The 24,169-nt window shown below is 40.5% G+C and overlaps 1 protein-coding gene and 1 long non-coding RNA gene across 5 annotated transcripts in view; one reads left to right on the top strand and one right to left on the bottom strand.

Annotated features, from left to right (window-relative positions):
- Positions 1-24,169, bottom strand: part of FRMPD4 (FERM and PDZ domain containing 4) — a 314,233-nt gene that overhangs the window by 26,482 nt on the left and 263,582 nt on the right. For all 4 annotated transcript variants that reach the window (XM_051608839.1, XM_051608841.1, XM_051608840.1 and 1 more), the window contains one exon: positions 4,530-4,575. In XM_051608839.1, the coding sequence (XP_051464799.1) occupies positions 4,530-4,575 (46 nt within the window). The remainder of the gene's footprint in view (positions 1-4,529; positions 4,576-24,169) is intronic.
- LOC127380213 (uncharacterized) lies at positions 12,301-23,405 on the top strand. The gene is made up of 3 exons (XR_007888438.1): positions 12,301-12,622; positions 13,152-13,329; positions 22,995-23,405. It is a non-coding gene; the product is annotated as an uncharacterized LOC127380213 (long non-coding RNA).

A 24,169-nucleotide genomic window follows, 5' to 3' on the forward strand; every position in this document is an offset into this window, starting at 1 on the left:
TGGAGAAGTTCCATAAAATCCCCTGCACTGGCCTTCTGGGATTCAGCCTCTCCAAAGTTCACTCCTTTCCATTAACGGGATTATTTCTTTCCATTCATTATTACCTCTCATGCAGAAGTGACTGCTCGTAATCAAGTGCAGAGAAGTACAAAAAAGCCAGCCATGCTGCACTGCTTTCAGCCCTACAGCTCTGCAAGGATGGGGACCTTTGGGAAAGAAAGAAACCTTCACCCCAAACAAACCCAGGCAAAATACAATAGACGAAAGACTATGAATTATCATGCAACTGAGATGGGAGAAAGGGATAATGCAAAGGGAGAAGAGACCTAACGGCAACTGAGGCAGAGCTGGGTGAGGAAGAACTACACGGAGAAAAGATGGGCAGGGTGAAGGGTATAGGATCTCTTTTCCACTTTGCTGAAACAATTAACATGGAAGTTCATGCTGAATTTCCTCACAGTATTCACTGCTGAGAAGATTCTGTATTTTGTACAACTCCACTCCAGAAAGATCCATATAGCCTAAGAGGAGGCTGCCAGGAAGAAAGGCCAGGAGTGGCACTGCTCCTGAGACATGCACCACACACAGATGAAAGAAGAAAGGCTGTTCAGCACCACTCTAATGTGAGAGGAGCCTGTTTAAAACAGCAAAGAGTCGTTGGACATTGGCTCTAGACCAGCTAGCACTTCCAGGAGGCAATACACTGATGGCAAGCTTGCCATTAACCACACCAGGATACTCTGCTGTATAAGATTAAAGCGACATATGGAACTGACCATACCAAAAAGTTGATGTGGAAGTTATGCAGTAGAAGAGGTTCTCAGGATGACTGTAAAAAATGTACACATTCAAATAAAAAAATCCATCATTTCGACACCAACTTCAAGCAGTCAAAAAACATCTTGTTCAAAGTGTTCATATCTGACTTCCAAATTATTTCTAAAACTGCACCTTGGTAGCCTTTTTCATTTTAGATTTTGAAGTCTTTGTGAAAAACCTGGGTTTTTTTATATACTTCTTTACAACCACAAGCCTAGATATGGTGGTTGCTTCTGTTACATGATTCCAGAAGGAAAAGCAGCATGAAAAATACCATAAGACTCTCGGTAAGATTGTTGCTACGATCATTATGATCCATAAATAAGTGTTACTTATAGTTTTTCTGTAAACATTGTGTTTCAGACATTTAACTGTGTTACAACAAGCATGTCTTTCAAAACAGGAAAATATCTTATCCTTTTCCCATTGCAGAACTCATGCACAGCAAAATTGCCATAGATCTCAGTTGGGCCTGGACTACATCCAAAGAGCTTAAGAGATTAATCATGAAAGCAACCTATCAAATGCTCTCTCCACATGAAATCTGAACAGACATCAAATCAGGCAAGTTATTTTTTTTGAGTAATGGTTTAAACTTAATAAGGCAACAATCAGAATGATAGTCCATTTACAGAATAAAATGGTCAGAAATGATAATCAAATGCCATACTTCCAGAAATCAAAATTTTGAACCACTTCAACTTCAGCTCTTCAGTGATCGCTTTATGAGCAGTGGTGATATGAACCTAGCAGAGATTAGTAGATTGATAGAAAAAGAGAGCCAAATGCTTTGGTTTGGTCATCATTAAAATTAAATTTTAAGGAATTTAAGCATTAAGCAAAACTGAACGCTCTTAAGCAAAAATGATCTGCAAAAGCTTTCAAAAAGTACTAAGTGAACTACAGAGCACGATAAATCTATACTACTTTCAGCTGCAACCATAAAGGATGGCTACTTGAAAGCATAAAACCAAAACACACTCTAAATAGTGAAAATAAAAACAATTAAGAAACAGCACTCTTGTAATCCATTTTGACAGATCATTTTTATGCAATGATAGAAGCAAAAAGGTTCACCATCAAGAAGAGAGATCGGTAAAATGTTTGTATATGTCTATTTCTGCCAAGAATAGGGAAGAAGTTCGGTCTTTATTTAAAAGCTCTTTTCCTTTGTCTGAGTTGTACTTAATCTTTCCAGGTTTTTTTGCAAAATAGTAGAAGGAAAAATGGAGGAGGTAAAATTAAAGGGGAAAACACAGGTGCATCATCATTTTTAAAGACTTAAATATTGTTTTCAAACTGTAAGACAATGTATTTGCCAGGGGATGCCCTGCCCTGAAGACCAGAACAGGTACACAACCAGAGTGCAGCAACACAGAGAATGGCAGATCTAAGAGGGATGGCACCCAACAGGCTTAGGCACTACTGACAGTGATGTTATGGCAGCACGAAGGCTAGCATGGGCTAGATGCTCTAGGTGACTCAGGCATCCCCAGAAGACTTCACAGCCCTGGGTTTGCATAAACTTAGGGATCCTCCTCTGCTTCAGGACTCAAATTTAGATGCACACACTGGCAGCATCCCACCTGCTCCCTATTCCCCTTCATTTCCACTGGAGGAAAACTTGGGCTTGAAAGTGATATGGGAAGGATGCTATGAATCAATAAGACTCTGGTCTGGACAGTGAGATAAAATGTCCAGCACCCCCAAAAACATGTGTGACTTGCCTGCTAAGGTAAAACTGAGGGACTCTGACAGACATGTCAGAGTGGGGCAACACAAATACATGTGTAAGATGGCCACATCAGTCCAAATGGCTGTCAGAACAGCAAAGTGTTTTAGTGCCATTCTTAGCTCAGTGACATCTAGAGGTAGTTCAGTTACTGATTATCTTTTGGTGCAATGTAATGAGAGGAGAAGATTCTGCCTTGTCAGCTCTCAAACAGGACTTGGACACAAAGAACTGGGAAGACAGCAGGTCATTAATTTCCTTCTTCTCCATGTCAAAGGCTGGAGGAGGATGTTACCTGTGCTGTAAAGTCTCCCATTTAACATAGAGTGCACAGGTCATTTGGGTTTCAGCTTCCCTTATTTTCAGTACACACAGGCTTGCTCTCATACCAGTATCGCAGTGGTAACAGGCCACACCACCTCACAGACATGTGATACTACACTTTACTGTCTGTTTTTAAGGGTTACTCAAACATGCACTGAAGAACATGCTCTATGTTCACCTGACATTTAAAGAAAAGGATGAAGCTGGTTAACAGATGAAATAAGGCACGCAGTTGAGGATTTGTCTTCTCCCATGATATATATATATTCACTGTGATCAAAACCACTGGCTGTAATCCAGCAAGCTTTAAAGGCAGTTAGGTTTCTTTATTTAGTCAGACTGCCTGCATTTTCACTTAAGGTGGCTAATGTTGACTACATCCCAGCTAACCCTCCTGCCAGTGCTCCTACTGCAGCACAGCAGCACCTGCCTGGTTTTGCTGCAGAATGTGTGCTTTTCCTCCATTATTTAGTTGCTTTGCAGACCAGCTTCTAAAAAGGGTACAGGACCATCAAAAGTACATAGCCACTTCTAAACTAGCCAGAAAGGCTAATGAGTAGCAGAAATCCACGCAGTGCTGGCCAAGTTGCATTTCCAAGATTTGTATTTTGGTAGCTTCATCAGATAAACTTGTTTTCACATCTTTGTGTCAAATCTATCTCATCTCATCTTGGGTGAAAAGGATGCAATTATCTCCTGTTAATCAAAACTGCTGTGTACCAGGCTAGCCAACAGGGAGCTGAAGGGCCTCTCAGCAGCCCGCAAAGTACACGTGGCTCTGCACATATATCTGGGAAGAGAGATGTCCTTTGTCCCCCTGCTTGGCTTCTCTCCTTTTTCATGGGAGATGGGTTTGAACTGACAGGTCATGAACCCATTCCCACTAACTGCTAAGCAACGTATAAAATCATGTCACATCAGCCAGCTCCGAGTCGGGCTGCATTTTCTAATTATATGCAGTTTCTATCTAAATTTTTAGATATTAGGAAGAAATTCTTCAGTGTGAGGGTGGTGAGACACTGGAACTGGTTGCCCAGGGAAGTTGCGGGTGCCCCTCCCTGGCAGTGTCCAAGGCCAGGTTGGACAGGCTTTTGAGCAAACTGATTTAGTGGGAGGTGCTCCTGCCCATGCAGGGAGGTTGGAACTAGACGATCTTTAAGGTCCCTTCCAACCCAAACCACTGTAAGATTCTGTGATTCTGTGATTCTACCAGTTCCTTCAAGTCAGCCTCAAGCCAGTGCCTGTCCCTCTGTTCTCTCCCCTCACCTTCACACAACTTGAGCTGGACATGGATTCAGGGCCTTCCCTTGCATAAAATACAGCTGGTTTGATATAGCAGCTTAACTCTGTGGGACTGAGGCAGAATCAACAGAAAACCAGGAGCTGCAAAGATCAGAAATTGAAGAAGAACTCAGCGTCCTGCTCTAGTTATCTTCTGGTATGAATTTAAAGATACTGTTATTATTTAACTTGCTAATGCAGTCTTTAAGGGCAGGATGCAGTACCGCAGTCTAAAACATCACGTTTAAGAGTCACAGCCCTTATCTCACTTATTTCTTTTTATTGCACAAATATGGTAGAGACAGAATATAGGCAGGAAAAAAAGCTGCTATGTTGCTAGGAAACTAATTCAGAAAACGCTGATGATACTTACAGGGTAAGGTTGAACAACAGTAAGGAGGATTGATTCTTTGCAGCTTCTATGAAAAGAAAAAAAAAAGTAAAATCAAGTAAAGATTAACATTTTTATTCACTACAGATAACCAGCTTTTTTAAATAGAGAAAATTGTAGTAATATAGCAAAATGTAGGAAAATGTTTATTACAATCACATAGCAGAGAATTACAGAGATTAATAAAATACCAAAATACCAATGGATATTAAAAAAAAAGTTTTTTTTCCAATCTAAGAAATTGAATTAACTTTACAGTTTATACTATTTAATATTTGCTTCATCAGAGACACCTGCATGCTGCAATAATGATTCTCTCCAGCAAGAATGAAAGAACATTTGATTAATCCTATCAGTTCAGCATCTGCAGACCATGACTTTCCTTCACCTACTTTACAAATGCAAGTCAATTTACCATCTAGCTCTTGAACACTTAATGCCAAATTTATCTGAAGACAGCAGTCTTTTTGAAACAAAAAATAGGATCAAATTTAGTCCCCATTTCTTCTATAACTCATAATTTTTAAATGGGTGGAAAAAGACTAATATTTGGTGAATACCCCTGTTAGATTTCTTTTTGTTTTCACAAGATTGTTAAATAAAGGTTTTTCTTTAAATTAAACAGCTCTTTAGGATGAAAGTAGTAAATGGAAAACATATAAGCAGCTCTAAGAAAACCCAAATGATTTACAGGATAAAGATAAAAAAATATTAGAAACCTTGATGTGATCAAGTGGTCTAGACAAATGACAAGTGTATATTTTGACTGCTGAGGGGCAGTTGGGGGTGGGGGATAACTGGGGAAAAGTAAGGGAAAAGTGGAAGAAGAAGGGTCAATACCTCTTGTATCAAATTGTTGGCCAGATGGCTGCTGAGGGCAGTATTAATAAAAAAATAGGTCAACTGCCATTTTATTGAGATAGAGTTGATTTTATGCTAGTTTTACTAGCTTCAAATACAACTAATTGTTTATGTGCTTTATTGCCTGGCTTACTTACGTGTAACTGATATCGGCATGTCCGATCTGTTTAGCAGAACTAACTAAAATAAATCACACTATATTGGTCTTACATGGTGTCAACTTATATGCATATTCACACCACTGATAGGCAACTTAAAACAAAAAGCCAAGAAAATAGAGACTGAAGACCCAGTCAGAAAATTGGTTTGGGAAGTCAGGCTATATTTGATGAAGACAACACATCTCTGAAGGCCAATTGGGATTGAAAATTCTACTTCAACCAAAGCCCTCAGTCAGGCAAGAGGCAAGGTCTGGTCAAATAAGCCCCAATAAAAATATGTTAAGCTTCAATTTTTACTCCTCTTATTAGACATTTGTATCATTACACTAAAAGCATATAGGTAGACTTTTCAAAAGGAGGGACTGAAGGGCCTGTTTGCTTGTCTGTGCTTGGAGTAACAGAAATAAAATTAAGTTAGAGAGTTAAAAAAAGCTAATGAGGAACTACATGCGGTGAAAATTAAACATTCTGCCACAAACCAACATAATTTTATCCCTTTTATGTCACAGAATCACAGAATTTTTTGAGTTGGAAGGGACCTTAAAGATCATCAAGTTCCAACTCCCCTGCATGGGCAGGGAAACCTCCCACTAGAACAGGCTGCTCAGAGCCCCATCCAACCTGCCCTCAAACACCTCTAGGGATGGAGCACCCACAACATCTTCGGGCAGACTGTGTCTCACCACCCTTACACTGAAGAATTTATGCCTGATCTCTAACCTAAACACCTCTTCTTTCAGCTTAAAACCATTAACCCTTGTCCTCTCACTGCAAGCCCCTGTAAACAGACCCTCCCCCACTTTCCTTCAGGTACTGGAAGGACACTATGAGGTCCTCCTGGAACCTTCTCTTCTTCAGGCTGAACAACCCCAACTCCCTCAGCCTGTCCTCATAAGAGAGGTACTCCAGCCCTCGATCATTTTCATGGCCCTTGTCTGGACACATTCCAACAGGTCTACATCTTTCTTGTGCTGTGGGCACCAGAGCTGGATGCAGTATTCTAGGTGAGGTCTCACCAGGGCAGAGTAGAGGGGCAGAATCATCTCCCTTGATCTGCTGGCTACACTTCTTTTGATACAGCCCAGGATGGAGTTGGCCTTCTGGGCTGCAATTGCACATTGGCAGCTCATGTCCAGATTTTGATCCACTAGTACCCCTAGAAGGGCTGCTCTCAAGTGTGTGACCTCCCCCAGCCTGTATTCATATCTTGGGTTACCTCAGCCCAGGCACAGGACCCTGCACCTGGCCTTGTGGAACCTCATGAGGTTCACCTGGGCCCACTTCTCTAGCTTCTCCAGGTCTCTCTGGATGGCATCCCATCCCTCTGGCATATCGACCGCACCACCCAGCTTGGTGTCATCAGCAAACTTGCTTAGGGTGCTCTCAATGCCACCATCAATGTTGTTAATGAAGATATTATATAATATATATGCTACATAATATATAAAACATATTTTATATAATTTATTAGATTATAATATACTATAATATATATTATATAAATATAATGAAGATATATTACTACTTTAAGGAATTTGCCACAATAATTTTCATTTCAATCAAACATGTCCCAAAGTTAAACTCCAGAAACTATTTATTCCATCATGAAACAAACTTTATTTACAATGTTCATATTTCTAAAAATTTCCGGTTAATTTTTAAAGCCTGTAGGCTGCATTTTTTGGAATCTCCACAATTATACCTCATTAGACTCCATTGCTATTCTTGAAGAGTTCATAGCTTATTGTTTTTAAAAAAATACAACCTCCATTCTGTTTTGGCTAACAACAGGATTCCCTCTATTTGTTTTTCAATTCTACCTACCACATTTTTGGGAAGTTGAAAATGCATTGTAAGAAATTTAATTTATTTCAATAATCTCACAGTCACAACTATGCTATCCACATCTATGCAGTCTGTCACTGCTATACTAATCTAGGCATACAAGTAGACAGAAAAGCCCATGGTTGTTAGCTATGGGTTAAACTGCAACCCTGGGATAGCAACTCCATGCCCAGTGGACCTCTTCCATTACTGTCAACCCACTAATTTGTGTTTTCAAGCAACATAAATTACTACCACCCGTGCATCCTGTGGCCCAGCTACCTAGAGAGTTGCCTTTAAAAAAGAAAATCACCTTCTCTTAAAAATGTTTTTCAACTCTTCGTTATTCTTGGATTAAGCCTGTCCAAGTGCCAGTGTAGGCAAGATTCATCCTAGACTAACTAGAGCTTTTTTTAAACAAAAAGCTAAAAAACCAACACTTTCAGAATGTGACTAAGGAAAAAAGAAATAGTATATATTGCAGATATTTTATTACCTTTCATATTCACTTAAGCACAACTGAATTACTTCTCTTTTAAGTCTACATACTCTTCTAAGAGTCACTGAAGATGAAACATCCACAACTCCATGCTTGGACAACAGCTGCAAACATTCTGGGTGCTTTGCCATCTGCCTAGCTACTACCACCACCACAATAAAAGATCATCATGTTTCTTGAATTTCCTGACATTAAAATCAAATGTTGAGAGAAAGCCTAAAATCTGAGAAGTGCAATGGGAATTCCAGTGATTCACCTCTCTGTCCCTCCCTGTACCACACGTGATGATTATATTTTTCCATTCTCCTTACGCCTTACAGCTACTCAGGCTGTAACAATGAGAGAATACAGATGGTTTGAGAATCAAATTCCAGCACATTTTAAAGGTTAAAGTTGTATTACTAAGTATCATGCATCTCAGGCTACATGAAGCATTAACATTCAGCTACAATGCCAGCCATTGACTTAAATCTCTGAATTTGCAGCTGGAAATCACTTTCTCTTGCTTTCTATCTAACTGGAAGACAGGAAGGGTTGAGAGGGCAGATGAAGGACATGAGGAGACTCCTAGTATCTGAGCCATATGGAAAAAGTGAGCTCTCTGTCCTCTGTATGCATTCTACAGCAAATATACCATATGAATAAAGAGAACATATATATATATATATATATATATATATATATATATATATATATATATATATATATATATATATAAAAATAAAAGTACCTGTACTGGCTCTTAAGAATGGAGAATGGAAAATCGTTCAAGCTAATGTAAAAGCTTTTAGTAATGTTGCATACTAGAGGAATACTAGGTAACTCTCCTAGTAAAGATGAATGAATTAGGAATTGACATATAAGACATAATATCATTTACAGGGAATGCAATTAAGAAAAATCTTTCTCTTAACTATAATTTATCTCTGTTTCGCTCACACCAAACACCAAATTCTGAAACTCTTGTTTTGAAGTGCTTTGTTCTCTGCTATTTCAGGATCCTCTATTTTGCTTTGAGTTTTGCCATTGATGAGAAAGGTCTGAATTTCACAGTTACGGAGCGTGATGCCATGATTTGCAGTATGCTTCACACTACATTTTTGAAGTAAGGAATGGAAATCAATGGGTCAAAAACTAACTGCAAAATGTAACATATTACTTCAAATGGCCTACTTAAAGCTAAGGAAAGTGGAACTCATCTTCAAATTCTAGCACCTAGGCTAAAGAAACATTATTCTGCATCGGAATGTCTTCATTATTATGAAGATTAAGGCAGTAATAACAATGTGTTTGCAAAGTTACTCTATTGTAGTACACTTTGAATTATTTCAGAAGGAACATTTTCATTTGAGATGTATGTACATTTTTTTTACATAAAACCTGTTCTATAGTAGTTATATTCATCTAGGAAAGCTCCAAATTTCACTTCTCCAGACTTTTATCATGAGCCACAGCTGCTGTGGAAAAGAACAGTTTGCCCTAGATATCTGCCTAGATTTACTTCCAATGGAGACAACTTCTGGAAGGACCTTGGTGGGACACAGCAGACCACCTTAACCCTGTGTTGCCTCATCCTCCCCTGTTCTCAGACAGCTCCCCACAGTGTCTCCAGGTCCTCCAATGATGCCAACCTACCTGAGGGGGCTAGAGGAACCTTGCTAAGCTAGGATCAAACTCAGTATTCATTTACACCCATGGAACAAGGCAGAGGAACAGGGGGAGAGAGGCTTTAAGAAGATTATGCCTTTCCCCAAGGCTATTTTTGTCACAGGAGCAGGGGCTATGCAAACACGAACATACAAGCTAAAAGCCCAAGGAGTCCATCTCCTCTGCACCAGAGAACTCCTCCAGCAAGAGCCATGGTGTGTGGAGCTCTGCCTCCTCTGTTTCCAAAGGCATCACCACAGCACACAAACATCAGGGAGCGCTTCCATGACTCAGTAGCTTCTAACTGAGAGGTACAATAGATTGAACCAGGCTGGAAGCCATGCTACTGTGGGCAGATGTCTTCTGATTACACCTACCCATAGAACAATGTTGTTTTAGCAGCAGGTGGAATCTGACTTCTCCAAGTCTAGGAGGAGGATTCTTTCCAGGCAATTTTTAAGGGAACACAGAAAATTGTATTTTCTCAAGAGGTTGCCAATATAAAAACTGCTAAAAAACTGGCTGGGTGGCTGGGCCCAGAGAGTTGTGGTAAATGAGGTAAAATCTAGTTGGTGGCCGGTCACCAGTGGTGTCCCTCAGGGGCCAGTCTTCTTCAGTATCTTTATCAATGAATGATCTGGCTGAGGGGATTGAGTGCACCCTCAGAAAGTTTGCAGATGACACTAAATTGGGGGGGCAGTGTTGATCTGCTTGAGGGCAGGGAGGCTCTGCTGAGAGACACGGACAGGCTGGATTGATGGGCCAAGGCCAGTTGTATGAGGTTCAATAACGCCAAGTGCCGAGTCCTGCATTTCAGTCACAAAAACCCCAGGCAATGCTACAGGCTTGAAGAAGAGTGGCTGGAGAGCTTCCCAGCAGAAAAGGACCTGGGGGTGCTGGTGGACAGCTGGCTTAACATGAGCCAGCAGTGTGCCCAGGTGGCCAAGGCCAACAGCATCCTGGCTTGTATCAGGCCTGCACCACATCCTGCATGGCCAGCAGGAGTAGGGAGGTGATCATGCCCCTGAACTCAGCACTGGTGAAGCCACACCTCGAGTACTGCGTGCAGTTCTGGGCCCCTCACTACAAGAAGGACACGGAGGTGCTGGAGCAGGTCCAGAGGAGAGCTACCAAGCTGGTGAAGGGTCTAGAGAACAAGTCATACAAGGAGCAGCTGAGGGAACTAGGGATGTTCAGCCTGGAGAAGAGGAGGCTGAGGGGAGACCTCATTGCTCTCTACAACTACCTTGAAAGGAGGTTGTAGGGAGGTGGGTGTTGGCCTCTTCTCCCAAGTGAATAATGACAGGACCAGAGGAAATGGTCTGAACTTGTGGCAGGGGAGGTTTAAACTGGACATTAGGAAGAATTTCTTTACTGAAAGAGTGATTAGGCACTGGAACGGCCTGCCCATGGAGGTGGTGGAGTCACCATCCTTGGAGGTATTCAAGAAATGTGTAGATGTGGAACTTCAGGGCATGCTCTAGCAGCCAAAATAGTAGGGTTGTTTTTTGTGTGGGTGTTATTATGTAGAGCGTGTGTGGTGTTTGTGCTTGTTTGGGGTTTTGTTATGTAGGGTTTTTTTTTTTGGGTGGTGTTTTGTGTGTTTTTTGTTTGGTTTGGTTTTGGTTTTAGATTTTGTTTTGTTTTGTTGTTTTTTGCTGATGGTTGGACTCACTCATCTCAGATGTTCTTTCCAACCGTGACTATTCTGTGATTCTGTGACATATAGCACAAGAACTCCTTGAAGGGTGGCAGTGGGATTTCAGTCTCTGTCTGTCCATTTGGTTGCACTGATCTTCAAGTCTCTCTGAGATCTGTACACAGCTGGAGATAGGCATTCCTTCCATCACACTACGCAGGCAAGGCAGGGTTTGCCATGCGTGGCATTACACTCCCAACTCTATCCCAGAAGACAGTTTCAGGAGCGTAGCCGGCAAGAAATGTAGCAGGATGCTCATTAAATAAGGCACACTACCACAGATGTGAGGTGTGGGGTCCCACTTTGGGGAGGAAGGATAACACTGTATGATATGTAGATATAGAAGATGGGACATGGGGTCTTGCTTTGGATGTGGACACATGAGGACCAACCTAAGAGATGAATGGAAGCATCAGGTTAGATGCTGTTTTGTTGTTGTTGTTGTTTGCTGTTGTTTTTCCAGGGATGACAGAGCACAAAGATGGTGTTCAGGTCCTATTTTTGGATATAGGAAGAGTGCATTGGAATCTCTGGTAGCAGAAGGCAGAGGGATCACACTAAGATTTGGAAAGCTCGTGGCTGCTTCTTCCACTGCTGTTAATAGTATTACCTGCTCTTAGCCTCATTGTCGATGTAGCGAAATAATCCTGACATCCAAGCAACTTCAACTTGTGAACTCCTGAACCCTAGAGTTTAATTTGAATAGCCCTGCTGCTTCACAAGGTCCTTGAAATTTAAGTCTGCCATTAAATATATGAGGACTTGCAGCAGCAGAAGCAATGTGCACAAAAACCTGGGAATTTCACAGGCTTCCTTTTTGAATGTCTAAGCCCTAAAAACTGTGCAAGTAATGGATGCTTGAAATGACCATTGCCACATAAAGCATAAAGTATATAAGTGTGGGATTATTATTGCACTGCAGGATCAAACCGCAGCAGAAACACAGCTGAGAGAAAAGATACTCTGATATGAACATAAATAACTTCAATAATAACATACAGAAAATTACTGTCAAAGCAAATTGTGTTTTATATAAATGTTCTTTCTTTTAAAGGTCTGGCACGGTGTGAAAAGTCAATCTTTAAAATTGTCACAGGCTGCAGCTGGCACTAATTGGAACCCGTGTTGTCAGTCTCCATAAGGGGCCAAGAAGCGAGCGTGTCTGCAGGCTGAATTATGTTTGCTTCCTTCAACAGAAGTGGTCCCTTCAGATCAGGGCTGTGGCATACTGGCGGGCTTTCATACAGGAGATGCCATTTCAGATGTCTCTGCAGTAAAGGCTTTGAGAATAAAAAAGCCTCCTGTTCTCTAAGGCTGTCCATCTGTCAAGCTTTCACATGTACCAAATTCTCTCAGTTTTCTCCTTTATTAGCACTGCGGCAAGGTGAGTCCTACAAAGAAGTTGTGCTTGAATTTCAGTGCTCTATGAAGAACTATATTTACCTCTAGCCAAAATCCTTCTCTCCACAAATACCCAAAGTTGTCCAGTTGCTTTTATTCTCAATTTTAGGGCTATAATCTTTGCAACTGAGTTCTCAAAATGTTAGTCAAACAATAAATACCTGTGCATTCTGTACAAGAGCACCTTTGATAAGGCTGCTTGAATATCAACAGCAGGGTTATGCTACTGTCTAACTGCTGAGCAATGCTATTTGCAGACCTCTACCACACAGTGTCTTACCAGCTTCTTCTTACCACACCAGCCTTCAAATAATTGTGGAGTCCACAAATAAATAGAAGCAATATGTAGAAAACCCTACACTGACTGAGCTGCCTTCTTTAGGCAACCACTTTCCTGCTTACACAGATCCATGACAGTCTCCCTCAGCCCCTGAGAGAACTTGGGTTAAATCTCAAGATGGAGTAGAGGACATATTAGGAGTTACTAACATAAGAGTTGTCCATTCTAACAGAATCTGCATTTACTTGTTTTGGCCATTGTGAAAACCGAGAGCCAGAGGGGCATGGATGTACATCTGATGGACCGAGACTTTGACCAAGTCCAACTGTTAGCAAGCTACCACCACACTGTCACAGCCCACATTACTTCACGCTGCATGAAGATGCCATCCTGCCAAGAAGAAAAACATGGTACTTACTCCCCTATTAATTAATTGTTCAGCTGTCCTGTTCTAATTAGACTTCCTGCACATTAGTTTCAAATGATCAAAGACAGATAAAGCGGGATGATATTGGTCTCTCAGGTCACTTATCCAGGCCAATGTTTCAAGTGCTAGTTTTCCCATCATTAACTGCCAAAGCCTCAGCCTTAGGGAAAGTTAATTCTCAAAGTCTAATGAACAAAGCACAATATAAACTAAGATGTCTATTGATAAGACATCTTCAGAAATGGTGCTATGGAGCTATCATACAATAACATAAAAGTAAAATATTTACAGACCAGGATGGTCTCACCACGGAAAGGGCAGTTCTACTCTCCTGAAAATTTCTCATCTTTATTTGTCAGACTATGTTGTTTCCATCAGAGTGCAATGACTTTTAAATGGCATTTCTGTGGGCCTTCTGAGTGAGCACTTTCAGACAGGGTTTCTTACAGAGCTGAGTGCAATGTTCTTTTCCCATTCTGCAGCTGCCCATCTGCATAAGCCGGCAGGTACACTATGGCTGCTCAGTGCACACACTACTTGGATACCTTAAAGGCAGCAACTAACTTGGGATCACTCATTTTTTGCACTAGCACATGTACTGAAGACTTCCAGGAACTTAGACTGCACTGCAACAATGAGGTGGCAGAACAAAATGCACAACATGGTAAATTCTAACCATTCTACAAAATCCAGCCTGACACTGACATGAAAGATTATGCTTTGAAACAGTGGCACGAACCAGTTCTCTGATGCAGCCACCAGAGACCTAGCAAAGATCATGAAATCTATTCAAATTACTTAGTAATTTCTTAACTTTAACCTTCAAAAAAAGGAGCCATCATGACTTTGTTACGGGTGCATATGTGGTCACAGCAAAATCTAATTTGAAAAATGCTAAATATAATTACAATATCATTTTAATTTTCTATAATTTTTGTAAATATATTTGGATGCTCAAAGTGGATTCAGAATTCATTTATCTGGGAGAGGGAAAGAAAAGGACTACACCTTAAGTGCTTTTCTGTAGAGGTTCCACATGTTCCTCTACGCTATTTGAATTAGATTGAGAGAGGCTTTCTTGTGCTCTACCGAATTTCCAGCAGTTGCTTAGACACCTTGATGCAGTCACATAGACACCTGAATTTTTACTTCAATAGTGGAAACCGACAAAATAACAAAGTTTGAAGGGCTGAAGAAAGTGTGGTAACTTTCCAAATACTGAAAATGATTGTTCTATTCACTTACCTCAGTACAGAGACTAACAATACAATCTAGCAATTTAAAAGAATGTTTCACAGCACAAATGTAATCCTAATATTCACATAATGAAGACTTTTTCACTTCATTTTTTTTTTTTTCCTTCTTTCAAAGAAACATAGTGTACATTTTCATTTAGGAAAGAAACTCCCTCTAATGGTTTATTTATAATGCCTTGGGTTTTGCTGACACTATGTTAGAAAGCAACAATCATCCCTTTACTTATTTTTTTTTTTCTCTAGTCTTGCTGCAGAGCTCTCACATCCCATTGTAAGTGAAGGTTTTGATTTAATTTATGCTGGGCTACTTATCTTTGTTTTAAGAGGCAGAGGAGCATGTCAAGACACCTTGACAATGGAGAAAAAAGAACAAAAGAGAAATACGAATTCCTTGAATAGTCACATAGTATCAGGGGAAAAATCAGCAGCATAAGACCAACAGCCATGGTGATGGGTTAATAATACACTAAATCAGACTTCCAGTAGTGGACTGGAAAATCTGTGGCTGTGCAGTGCACATCTCTAGATCAGTGTTTAAGCAGTGCCTATCAGTAGCAGCACACTCAGAAACCTGAATAAAATATATTTTATACAGGATTAGGTATTGCCTTTCCTTCAGCAAATGCCATAAAGTTAGCACAGAAGTCAACAAAAACTTCATGGCAGGTATAATGGATAATTTCACAGAAAAGTAACTCTGTGGCCAGGTTAAAACTGCACTGGTGATTAAACAAGCAAGGTGCAGGTCTGTTACCATAAACCATGAAACTAATGTGGGACTGTCAAGTGACTGCTTGTGGCCACAATGACATGAAAGGATGTGCAGGCAACTGCACTTGATGGGATGGTCACAACATCTACTGGCAGCAGGCAAGGTGCTGCTGCAGCCTTCCATGATGAAATCCTGCCTCTAGCTGAGCTCTTCTTTGCCTAGCAAGTCTTGCCAAAAGCAAGGCCACTGATAGACCCTTATTAATGTAATGCAAATATTGCTTCATTAGTGCTTCTGCTCTCCCAACAGTCTCCCTCTATTCTGATTCTTGCCATAGGTGGACAAACTCTGGACAGAGAGTAGATTTACGGTATATGCTGTTGCGGCATTTTTTGTACAGTGAATTTGGTCAATCTACGTAGCATGGCAGTTAAGAGATCAATTAAAAAAATAAAAATCAATAAAATGCGTTATCTAATGCCAAACATTTTTAATAAATAATTACGGCAATGAATTAAAATAAACACTGGTATATACTCATTGTTCCTTGCTGAGAAACAAGAAAATAACGTACTCTAAAATTACAGTTCAAATTGGAAATAAGGAAGTGAAAGAAAAGACAACTGAAGATGTCAGCAAGTGTAGAGGACTGATGCCTGTATCGGTAAGGTTGCAAAAGAGATCTACAGGAGTTACATATTGAAAAGGAGGAAAGATGACTAAAAATGAGAAAATAATATAAGCATAATATTTTATGATCAGAGCTCCATTTTCATTTGTACTGAAGCGTTAGAAAACGTCACAGCTGTTATTTGTAATCTGCACAGCACAAGCATTTTCATTTTCAGTTCAGGGCACTGTGCATGTACTAATGAAAGGTCAGGTGTTCACATACATCCTTCATTCCTGCAGCTATTAAATTTTTTTCTTTTCTTTAATGTTCTTCAAAAAGCAGAACATCAGATAAATTTTGCTGATTAAATGTGAAATGTTTTAGGGGCATCTTGTTTTAGAGAGTTATCTGAGTTTTTATTAGTAATACTTAACATCCACAAAGGGCTATTTTGTGTCAGAAGTCCTACACAGATGTTATCTCAGCTCTAAGAAATCCAGCCAAATAAAGAAAAATAAATTAGGAAGAGGAAGATGCATTCAGAAATGAGATAAAGCTCTTGAATTCTCAAGATTATTGAACTTTTAAGCACTAGATTATATTCTGTTCTCAGTTCAATATTATTTGCTTTATTATTGTTCCTTAAGAAAAACACATTCATTCAAAGAGTAAATGGTATTTTTCTTTCAGATACTTGAACATTATTATTCTTGCTTTTAAGTCCGATCTGCTTTTTTGGAATCCAGTCTAAGAGGATCTCTATTCTTAGTTATGGAAAACTCAGTTATATTGAAAATAATTAAAGACTGATAGAAGTAGTTTTAAGAAATAAATGTTCCAAGACAACAATATTCATTCAGTCCCTCATTAAGAAAAGTTTTAGTGTTCAGTGACTTGAGTTTTGTGGGGTTTATTATTATTATTAGTGTATCTGCAAGGTTAGATGATGGATACTGAGCTGCAGAATGATTTTTGCTTACTGAGTCTGGAATAGAAAATTGGCTGGGCAGATGCCAAAGACATACCCACGTGCCTCTGAAGCAGTGTAAATTATGGCAAATGTGATTTTATAATGATTTGGATGGGTGGCCAAAGAGGCCACTCCTCTTAAGCTACCATGCATGTGGGACAGTAATCCAGCCAGCAGCAGTCCCAACATGTAAACCGTTTGGTTTTATTTGTGTCCTCACACATTATTTAATATATTTAAGATGTAGACTGATAGGAGAAGAAATTGAGTCAGAAATGTTGCCAGCCAGTTAACCACTTGCTTCTGTTAAAATGCATCAGTTATTAAACAATCCCACCGTGAACATATATCATATATTCAGAATGTTTAAAATTCAAAGGTTCATCCCTCCTTTTTTTTTTTCTTACAGGATGTATTTATCTTGTGTGCTAAAATCAGTAGATATGACTTAAAAATCTCTTCTATTTAAAGCTCTCTCCACTCTTTCAAAATCATATTATTAATTTTCATTTAATACATCTAAATATTTATGCTGGTTAGCTTAGTAATGTATTTACATTTTTATACCCTTTATTTATTTCCTCTTTTGTATCACTAGAACTGCATAATTTATTTTACACTTTCCCTGGGACGAGGAATCACTAATACAAGCCTCCCTGAAAAGTTACAAACGAAATGTATGCTGTACATAAATGTGGTCCTTAAGATAAACGTTAAATTACACTTAATCAGAAATTCTTCCTTGATAAATGCAAAACATTGCAAATAGGGGGGGGGGGAGGGGGAAAGGAATATTTGAAAAGGGAAGAAGAAAATTACCCAGCAGATGCAAACCACGCATAAAATGCTGAACGGTTGCATTCTTCTGTCCACAGGGAAAAAGAAGACATAATTACAGTGCACTTGGATGCACCAATTTGAGCTTTAGTCTAGATACGATGGGTAACAACGGCAGTAAAAATACAATGCTGCTCTCTTTGATACCATTTCTTCCCCCTCAGAACACGCCCACGCTGACAGAGCCAAGCCGGTGCCTTGTTATCCACACCAGACGGATGAAGTTCACTCAGGGCTACGACTCGCACACGCTGCGTTCAGGGCAGCCCCCGCCCCAGCCCACCACCGCTGCAGCGCTGCCACGCGCTGCGCTCCAGCGAAAAAAAAACACACCACTGAAAATCAACCACTTTTAGCACTGTCCTCTCCTGCTCTCTAGAAGCTGTGGGTAACAGGACTGAAGAGAAGGGCAGTAGAACGCCTCTCTGCTCTTTAGGAAAAGGGTGAGGAGGAGTAGGGAAGCTGTTCTTGGAGGAGGCGAATACTAAACTCACCATATAGCTGCAGCCAGAAGGTGGTAGGAGGGAAGATGGATATTGGTGTAGAAGAAATGACTGACTTCATGCGACTTGCTAAATTAATTTTATAGCCATTTTTAAAATAACTTATTCAATACAGTTGTATTTTTTCAGCTAGATGTATACCCCCCTTGGCTCGCCAGGGCACTTGTGCTTCCCCGGAGGAGTGCTGAGCCCCCCTGCATATGGCTGGAGCCTCTGGCCTGTGCCACCCTGTACAGCAGGGATAGAGGCCAGGGAGCTGGGCTGGGAGCAGGCCATGGCCTGGCACGGAGACTGCCCGGGGAATGCCACAGCCTCTGCTCCCAGCACAGCTCCTCTACAGTACTGAGCAATTATTTGACACAAAACCCTTAAGCAGGCAAAGTCACTGTATGCAAACGCTCTCTAAGCTGCAGCCACGGTACCACCGGGCCAAGGGCATGCCACTGCCTCTGGCTGCAGCTCTGAATTGACCTGTCAGTAACCATCACCTCTGGGCCGAAGCCAGCGCTGTCAGCGTGGGCAGCGCTTGCTGCCGGCAGGTTTCTGGGGCGGGGTGCAGAGACACTGCCTGTGAATTGCGAATGGGCCAAGGTGAGAGAACTACAGCTGAGAGGCTCAGTCCAGCCAGCACAGCCAACCAGCCCCAGCACCTGTCCTCACAGTACTTTCGTGGTGAGATTCACTTGGAGCTGCTCTGAGCTGCATGAGGTATCACAGCTCAGAGCACGTCTCTAGACACTTTTTGTAATCCGAGGGACAGCTGTAAATAGTTTCTCACCTCTTTAGCATGGCTACCAGAAACTAGCTTGGGCAAAAGGCCCAACTTTAAACTGCTGGAGTTCATAGAGGTGATTTCTCAATAGGGCATGGGAGCAGTTGTATTGTTGAAAAACAACCCTGGCTCTCGTAGTTTGAGCCAACTCAAGTATGGTGCATAAAATGTCTCCCATATAAACAAACAAAACAACTCCAATGAGTCCAAAAAGTATATGATATCAAGGTTTTCTTCTACAGAAAAACTCCAACAAAGAAAAACCTTAGAGGTTTGCAGTGTTCCTCTCTTGGTGGAACATCCTGTTCTTCTCTTGAACAGCTTATACTTCAGTTTCATCGTTAGTATGTTGAGCACTTTAAAGCTAGTTGATGAAGTTGTTAGGCACCATATATATCTCTCACTTCAGCTGCAATCATGAGATAAGCATCAAAAAAACCCCTTCAAAAGTCTTATCTTCTTCATTTGCACACACTGACAATGATCTATCTGTGCAAGAATAAACTCCTTGTTTCAAGGACGTGCATTAAAATTCAGTTCTCAAAGGAGCCATATCAGAGGATTTAGTATGCAAAGGATACGTGTTCCTTAAAAGCTGTATGTCAAACTGCAAGATTAAAAATAGACTTGTCAAAATCAAATCTGACAGAAATCACCATAACATCTCCTGTGTTCCAATAGACACAATATTCTTCATTATGTAGTCACACAGCAATTTTTCTGGGCAACCTGGAGACTCCTTTGGAGTCTAATTAGACTCCAAATGTGATTTTAAAAAGGCAAATTAAACCATTATTTTAAAATCACATTTCCTGCTGATGCAAAGTGCTAGATTATGAGCATTGGCTGGCACTTTCTTTGCATCTACGTGTCAGTAGTTTTTTGCATACATGTAAGTGAGAATAGCTAAGAGTCCATCCTCATGCATAATTTTGGCCTTTAGATTGAATCTGTAATTTAAAAAGAGGATGAGAGCAAGAATAAGATCTAAACAGATAGGTCACAGACAACTGATAATGCATTTTTAGGACCTATGACCCAAACTAGATACAAAATTGTCCAGGTGCACTTCAATAATTCTTCATGTTATGTGTGGCAATAGAAAAATAAAAAAGAAAGAGTTCAAAATTATTAATTTGTGACTCCAAATATTAAAAGTCTTTTACATCTTGCAAATCCTTTAAAAAAATATTTTTTCAAGATAATTTTCATTCTTTAATTCTGTCCTATCCTGGCTTTTTGCATTTCAGTGATGCTAAAAGATAACCTCTGGGCATGAGATCTTAGTCTACAAAGGATCAACAGCCACAAAACTGCATAAAGAAAAGAGGCAGGGGAGAGAAAAATCCTTACAGAATCAGATTCTCAAGGATAATAATTAAAAAGAAAAGTAGTGGAGGGTGATCTGAGATCTTTGAGAGGATTTACTTTCTTTGCTTTCCTTCCTCTACCCTCTCCCCAACCGCAGTTTCCAGATAAAAGTTAAAAGTTTGTACCTTCTCTGTGGCTCTTCTGAAGATCCAATCTTCTGAAGATCCAATCTTCAGAAGGGAAGTTTCAGGAAGGTCACCTATGAAGGGGATCTTTGCCCCTCAAAATCCAGGAGTTCAACATTTGAACCACATAATATTAGCCTTTTTAAAGGCAATGAGAAACAATACACTCTCCTAGTTCTTTGCTTCATCCTGTGAAACCAAATGTCTAACTTTTCCTGTGCTGTTCTTCTGCATGCTACTGTTGCCAATATCATTAACCTACTTAACTCAGCCTGATGCACCTCTCAACATTTTGCAAAATGTGGTGGTGACTTTGTACTTCACTTGCAGTGCTGCTGCTGCCTTGCTGTAAGCTGGGGCAGTGTTCCCATCCTAGGAGAGGCCTGAAGAGCAATTCCTTCCCTGCCCCTTAGCAAAAAATCCCAGGTGTCCTAAAAGCAACTCACATTTAGGTGACTGGAATCTAAATTCACTTGCAACACAAAGCCAACCACTGGAGATGCTTCTGGATCCCAACAGCGGCTTTATGCTGACTTTAGACCTGCCACTCCTTTTATCTCCCTCTCTGGAAGATGAAAGGAGTGGCAGGCTGTCTCGGCTGCCCCCCAAGCTTACCATGAGGAGCAAGGGCAGAAAAGACAGCTCCCCTCCAGCTGCAGTCTTTGTTTCCTGTGTCCTGGGCTGGGAAATATTCCAAGTCCTTCAGATGCCACGTACCTCCAATTCATCTACTAAGAAGCAATTTGGAATATTATACTACTCCAAAAAACAAATTAATCCTTCCCCTTTGCAGAATAAGGGTGAGAACCACATACAGTGTCATTCACAGGGACTACAGAGGGTAAGGTGGAAGAGAAAGGGGGTTGCAACGTAAAGTTTATGATTTCCACTTAAAGAATCTCTATTACATACATTCATTAAGGAGATCTTTGATTACATGCACAGCCAACGAAGGGAAGATAATGTTGTAGGCTACAGTAACTTCGACAGAAGAGAAAGGAACCTGTATGTTCCTGTTGTGCTGCTTTTTTATGGAAAACAAACAAACAAAAAAAGACCAGAAGTTACCAAGACTACTCAGGACTGTTAGGGGATGTGTAGAAAAACAAAGAGAGGAAAAAAACTGTTTATGTTTTTTCTAATTTAAAGGGTTGTAAAAATAAATCTTCCCTGAGAGAGAATATTCAGTAAACAAGTAATTGTGTGATCTCTCTGACTTATCTCTGAAACAACTGGAGCTGGTCCTATCAGATACAAAATGCTGGAATAAATGGACTTTGTATCTGATTTGTTCTAGTGCTCCTAAATTGTTGTATTCCCATTCCAAGTGATTAATTTTTTTCATAAAAGCTTGTGATAATGTTCATATTGAGAGATTACCCAGCACACAAAGTACTGGCGGTTTTGGTTTTGGTATCAGATACTCACGTATTTTCCTGTACTTACTTAAGCCCTACTTTCGTAGGTCAGAATTTGAAATAGGGAAACATTTCTGATTCAGCCTGCTTTGGTTTTTCAGCTCTACCACTGTACTGAGGACTAGAAAATTAAAACACTAATTGAAGGAAAGTAAAAACAGAAACATGAAAAATAATGAAACTTGATTTAAAAAACTTTTCCTTTATTATTATTACTTCAAAGAAGGCAGTGATGATGATGCATATGAAGGCAGTTCTTACAATCCAACAGGTAAATGATTAAATTAGATGTACCATGTGATGAAGAGGATGAAGACAGAAGTAGCAGAGGAGATGTGGCAAAGTCAGCGGTCCTGGGCATGGCCTCCCTTTCCTCCCCCCTCTAACCTCTTTTCATAGTAAAACAGCCTGGGGAAAAAGAAGATTAACTGTACTGTGTGCAGTTTTGGGCACCATGGTATAGGAAGAACATTGAGGTGCTGGAGAGGGTGCAGAAAAGGGCAACTAGACTGATTAGGGGTCTGGAGAACCGGCCTTAGGAGGAGAGGCTGAGGGAGCTGGGGCTGTTCAGCTTGGAGAAGAGCAGGCTGAAGGGAGAACTCACTGCTCTCTTCAACTAGATGAAAGAAGGCTGTAGTGAGGTGGGTGTTGGCCTCTTCTCCCTACTGACCAGCAATAGGCCAAGAAGAAAGGGGTCAAGTTGCACCAGGGGAGCTTCAGATTGGATATTAGGAAAAATTTATTCACAGAAGGAGTGGTGAGGCATTGGAACAGGCTGTCCGGGGAGGTGGTGGAGGCACCATCCCTGTAGGTGTTAAAAAGATGGGTGGACATGGTGTTTCAGGAGATGGTTTAGTGGTTAGAGGTTGTAGGGCTGATGGTTGGACTTGATGATCTTCAATGTCTTTTCCAACCTTGATGGTTCTATGATTCTGTGATTTTGTATCGGAAACTGTATCTCAGTGCTGTTGAACTCATGCATTAAAAAATGGTGTACCAAAGTTTACCATGACTTATAAGCCATGATGCCAGCTATAAGAAACCATGGATGTTCTGTTTTCTCATTTTCAGTCTTTCAGAGCTCATGATTTTCAGCTCATTCTGCAATCTACATGACTAGGCTCTTGCACTTAAGCAAGACTGGGATTTTCACCCAATCGCTGGAATGCCATTACCTGATGTTTGAATTTGGACTCATGAGAAAAATACAGGAAAAGGACTTCTAACTGCCTGCAATTGTTAAGTAACTACATAAAAAGTATCCACAACTTACTTCTCTCGTAGCTACAATGAGAAGCTGAAGGCTGGTACTGCAAGCTTAGCTCCCCCCCATGACTCTGCATCCTGCCCCAGAGATGCTGATGCAAAATCAGTGCTACAGAGGGTGATGCAGTGAAAAAACAGTAGTAAAGCCAGTGCACAGACTATACTACTGAGGAAAAAAAGAAGTTTCTGAAAGCTCTACATGGTTTCATTTATTTACAACTGTCACTTATTGTCATTAGTACAGCCTAATAAAACCTAACACTAACAACTCCTCTAGTGTCTCAGCCCTCTGGTTTTGTTTTGCTATATATAGTGCTACCTTAATAATGGGCTCTACCTACATGAAATATCTATTTTTTATTTTGTGTTTTCTGAAGCCTGTGGTAGGCACCCAGTTTCAGAGAAGGGAGGGTGATGAGAAAGTGAAGAGGGGAATAAGGAAGAGAGATGTGAAAGGGACATACAGTGGTTGGCACATGTACCGACCATCAATGGCATGTCACAAAACCACTCCTTGAATTACTCTAGGTCAAATAGGCAAATGCTTTCTTAAAGCGTGTTATTCCTCCATTTGACAGCAATATCTTAAATAAAATATCAGGCTACAAGTAGAGCCACTACAAGTAATCCATGGGGTAATCCACAAATAGGCTGATCCAAATCCCCCTGAAATGCATCAAAAGATTTCCACCACCTTTAGCAGGCTTTGGATCAGTCACGTTTTGCTGGAGGAGGAACATCACCCTGAAGTTCCCGAGAAACCTAAGCACAAGTAGCAATCAATAACTTTCCTGTTGCTTTTAAGAGATCTTTGTCAAATGTTTCCCTTAACAAAGCCTTAAAGAAGTATGCGCTTTATCCCAGAAAGCAAAAGATAAGTATTTATAGAAAGAGGCAGTATAAATGATAGCATTTCTAGTTATGGATATATAGTTTGTAGATTCAATATATAGCATATTAATCATATTCACAGCTGTCTC

This window comes from Apus apus, chromosome 1 (genome assembly GCF_020740795.1).
Source record: "Apus apus isolate bApuApu2 chromosome 1, bApuApu2.pri.cur, whole genome shotgun sequence".
Classification (NCBI taxonomy): Eukaryota; Metazoa; Chordata; class Aves; order Apodiformes; family Apodidae; genus Apus; species Apus apus.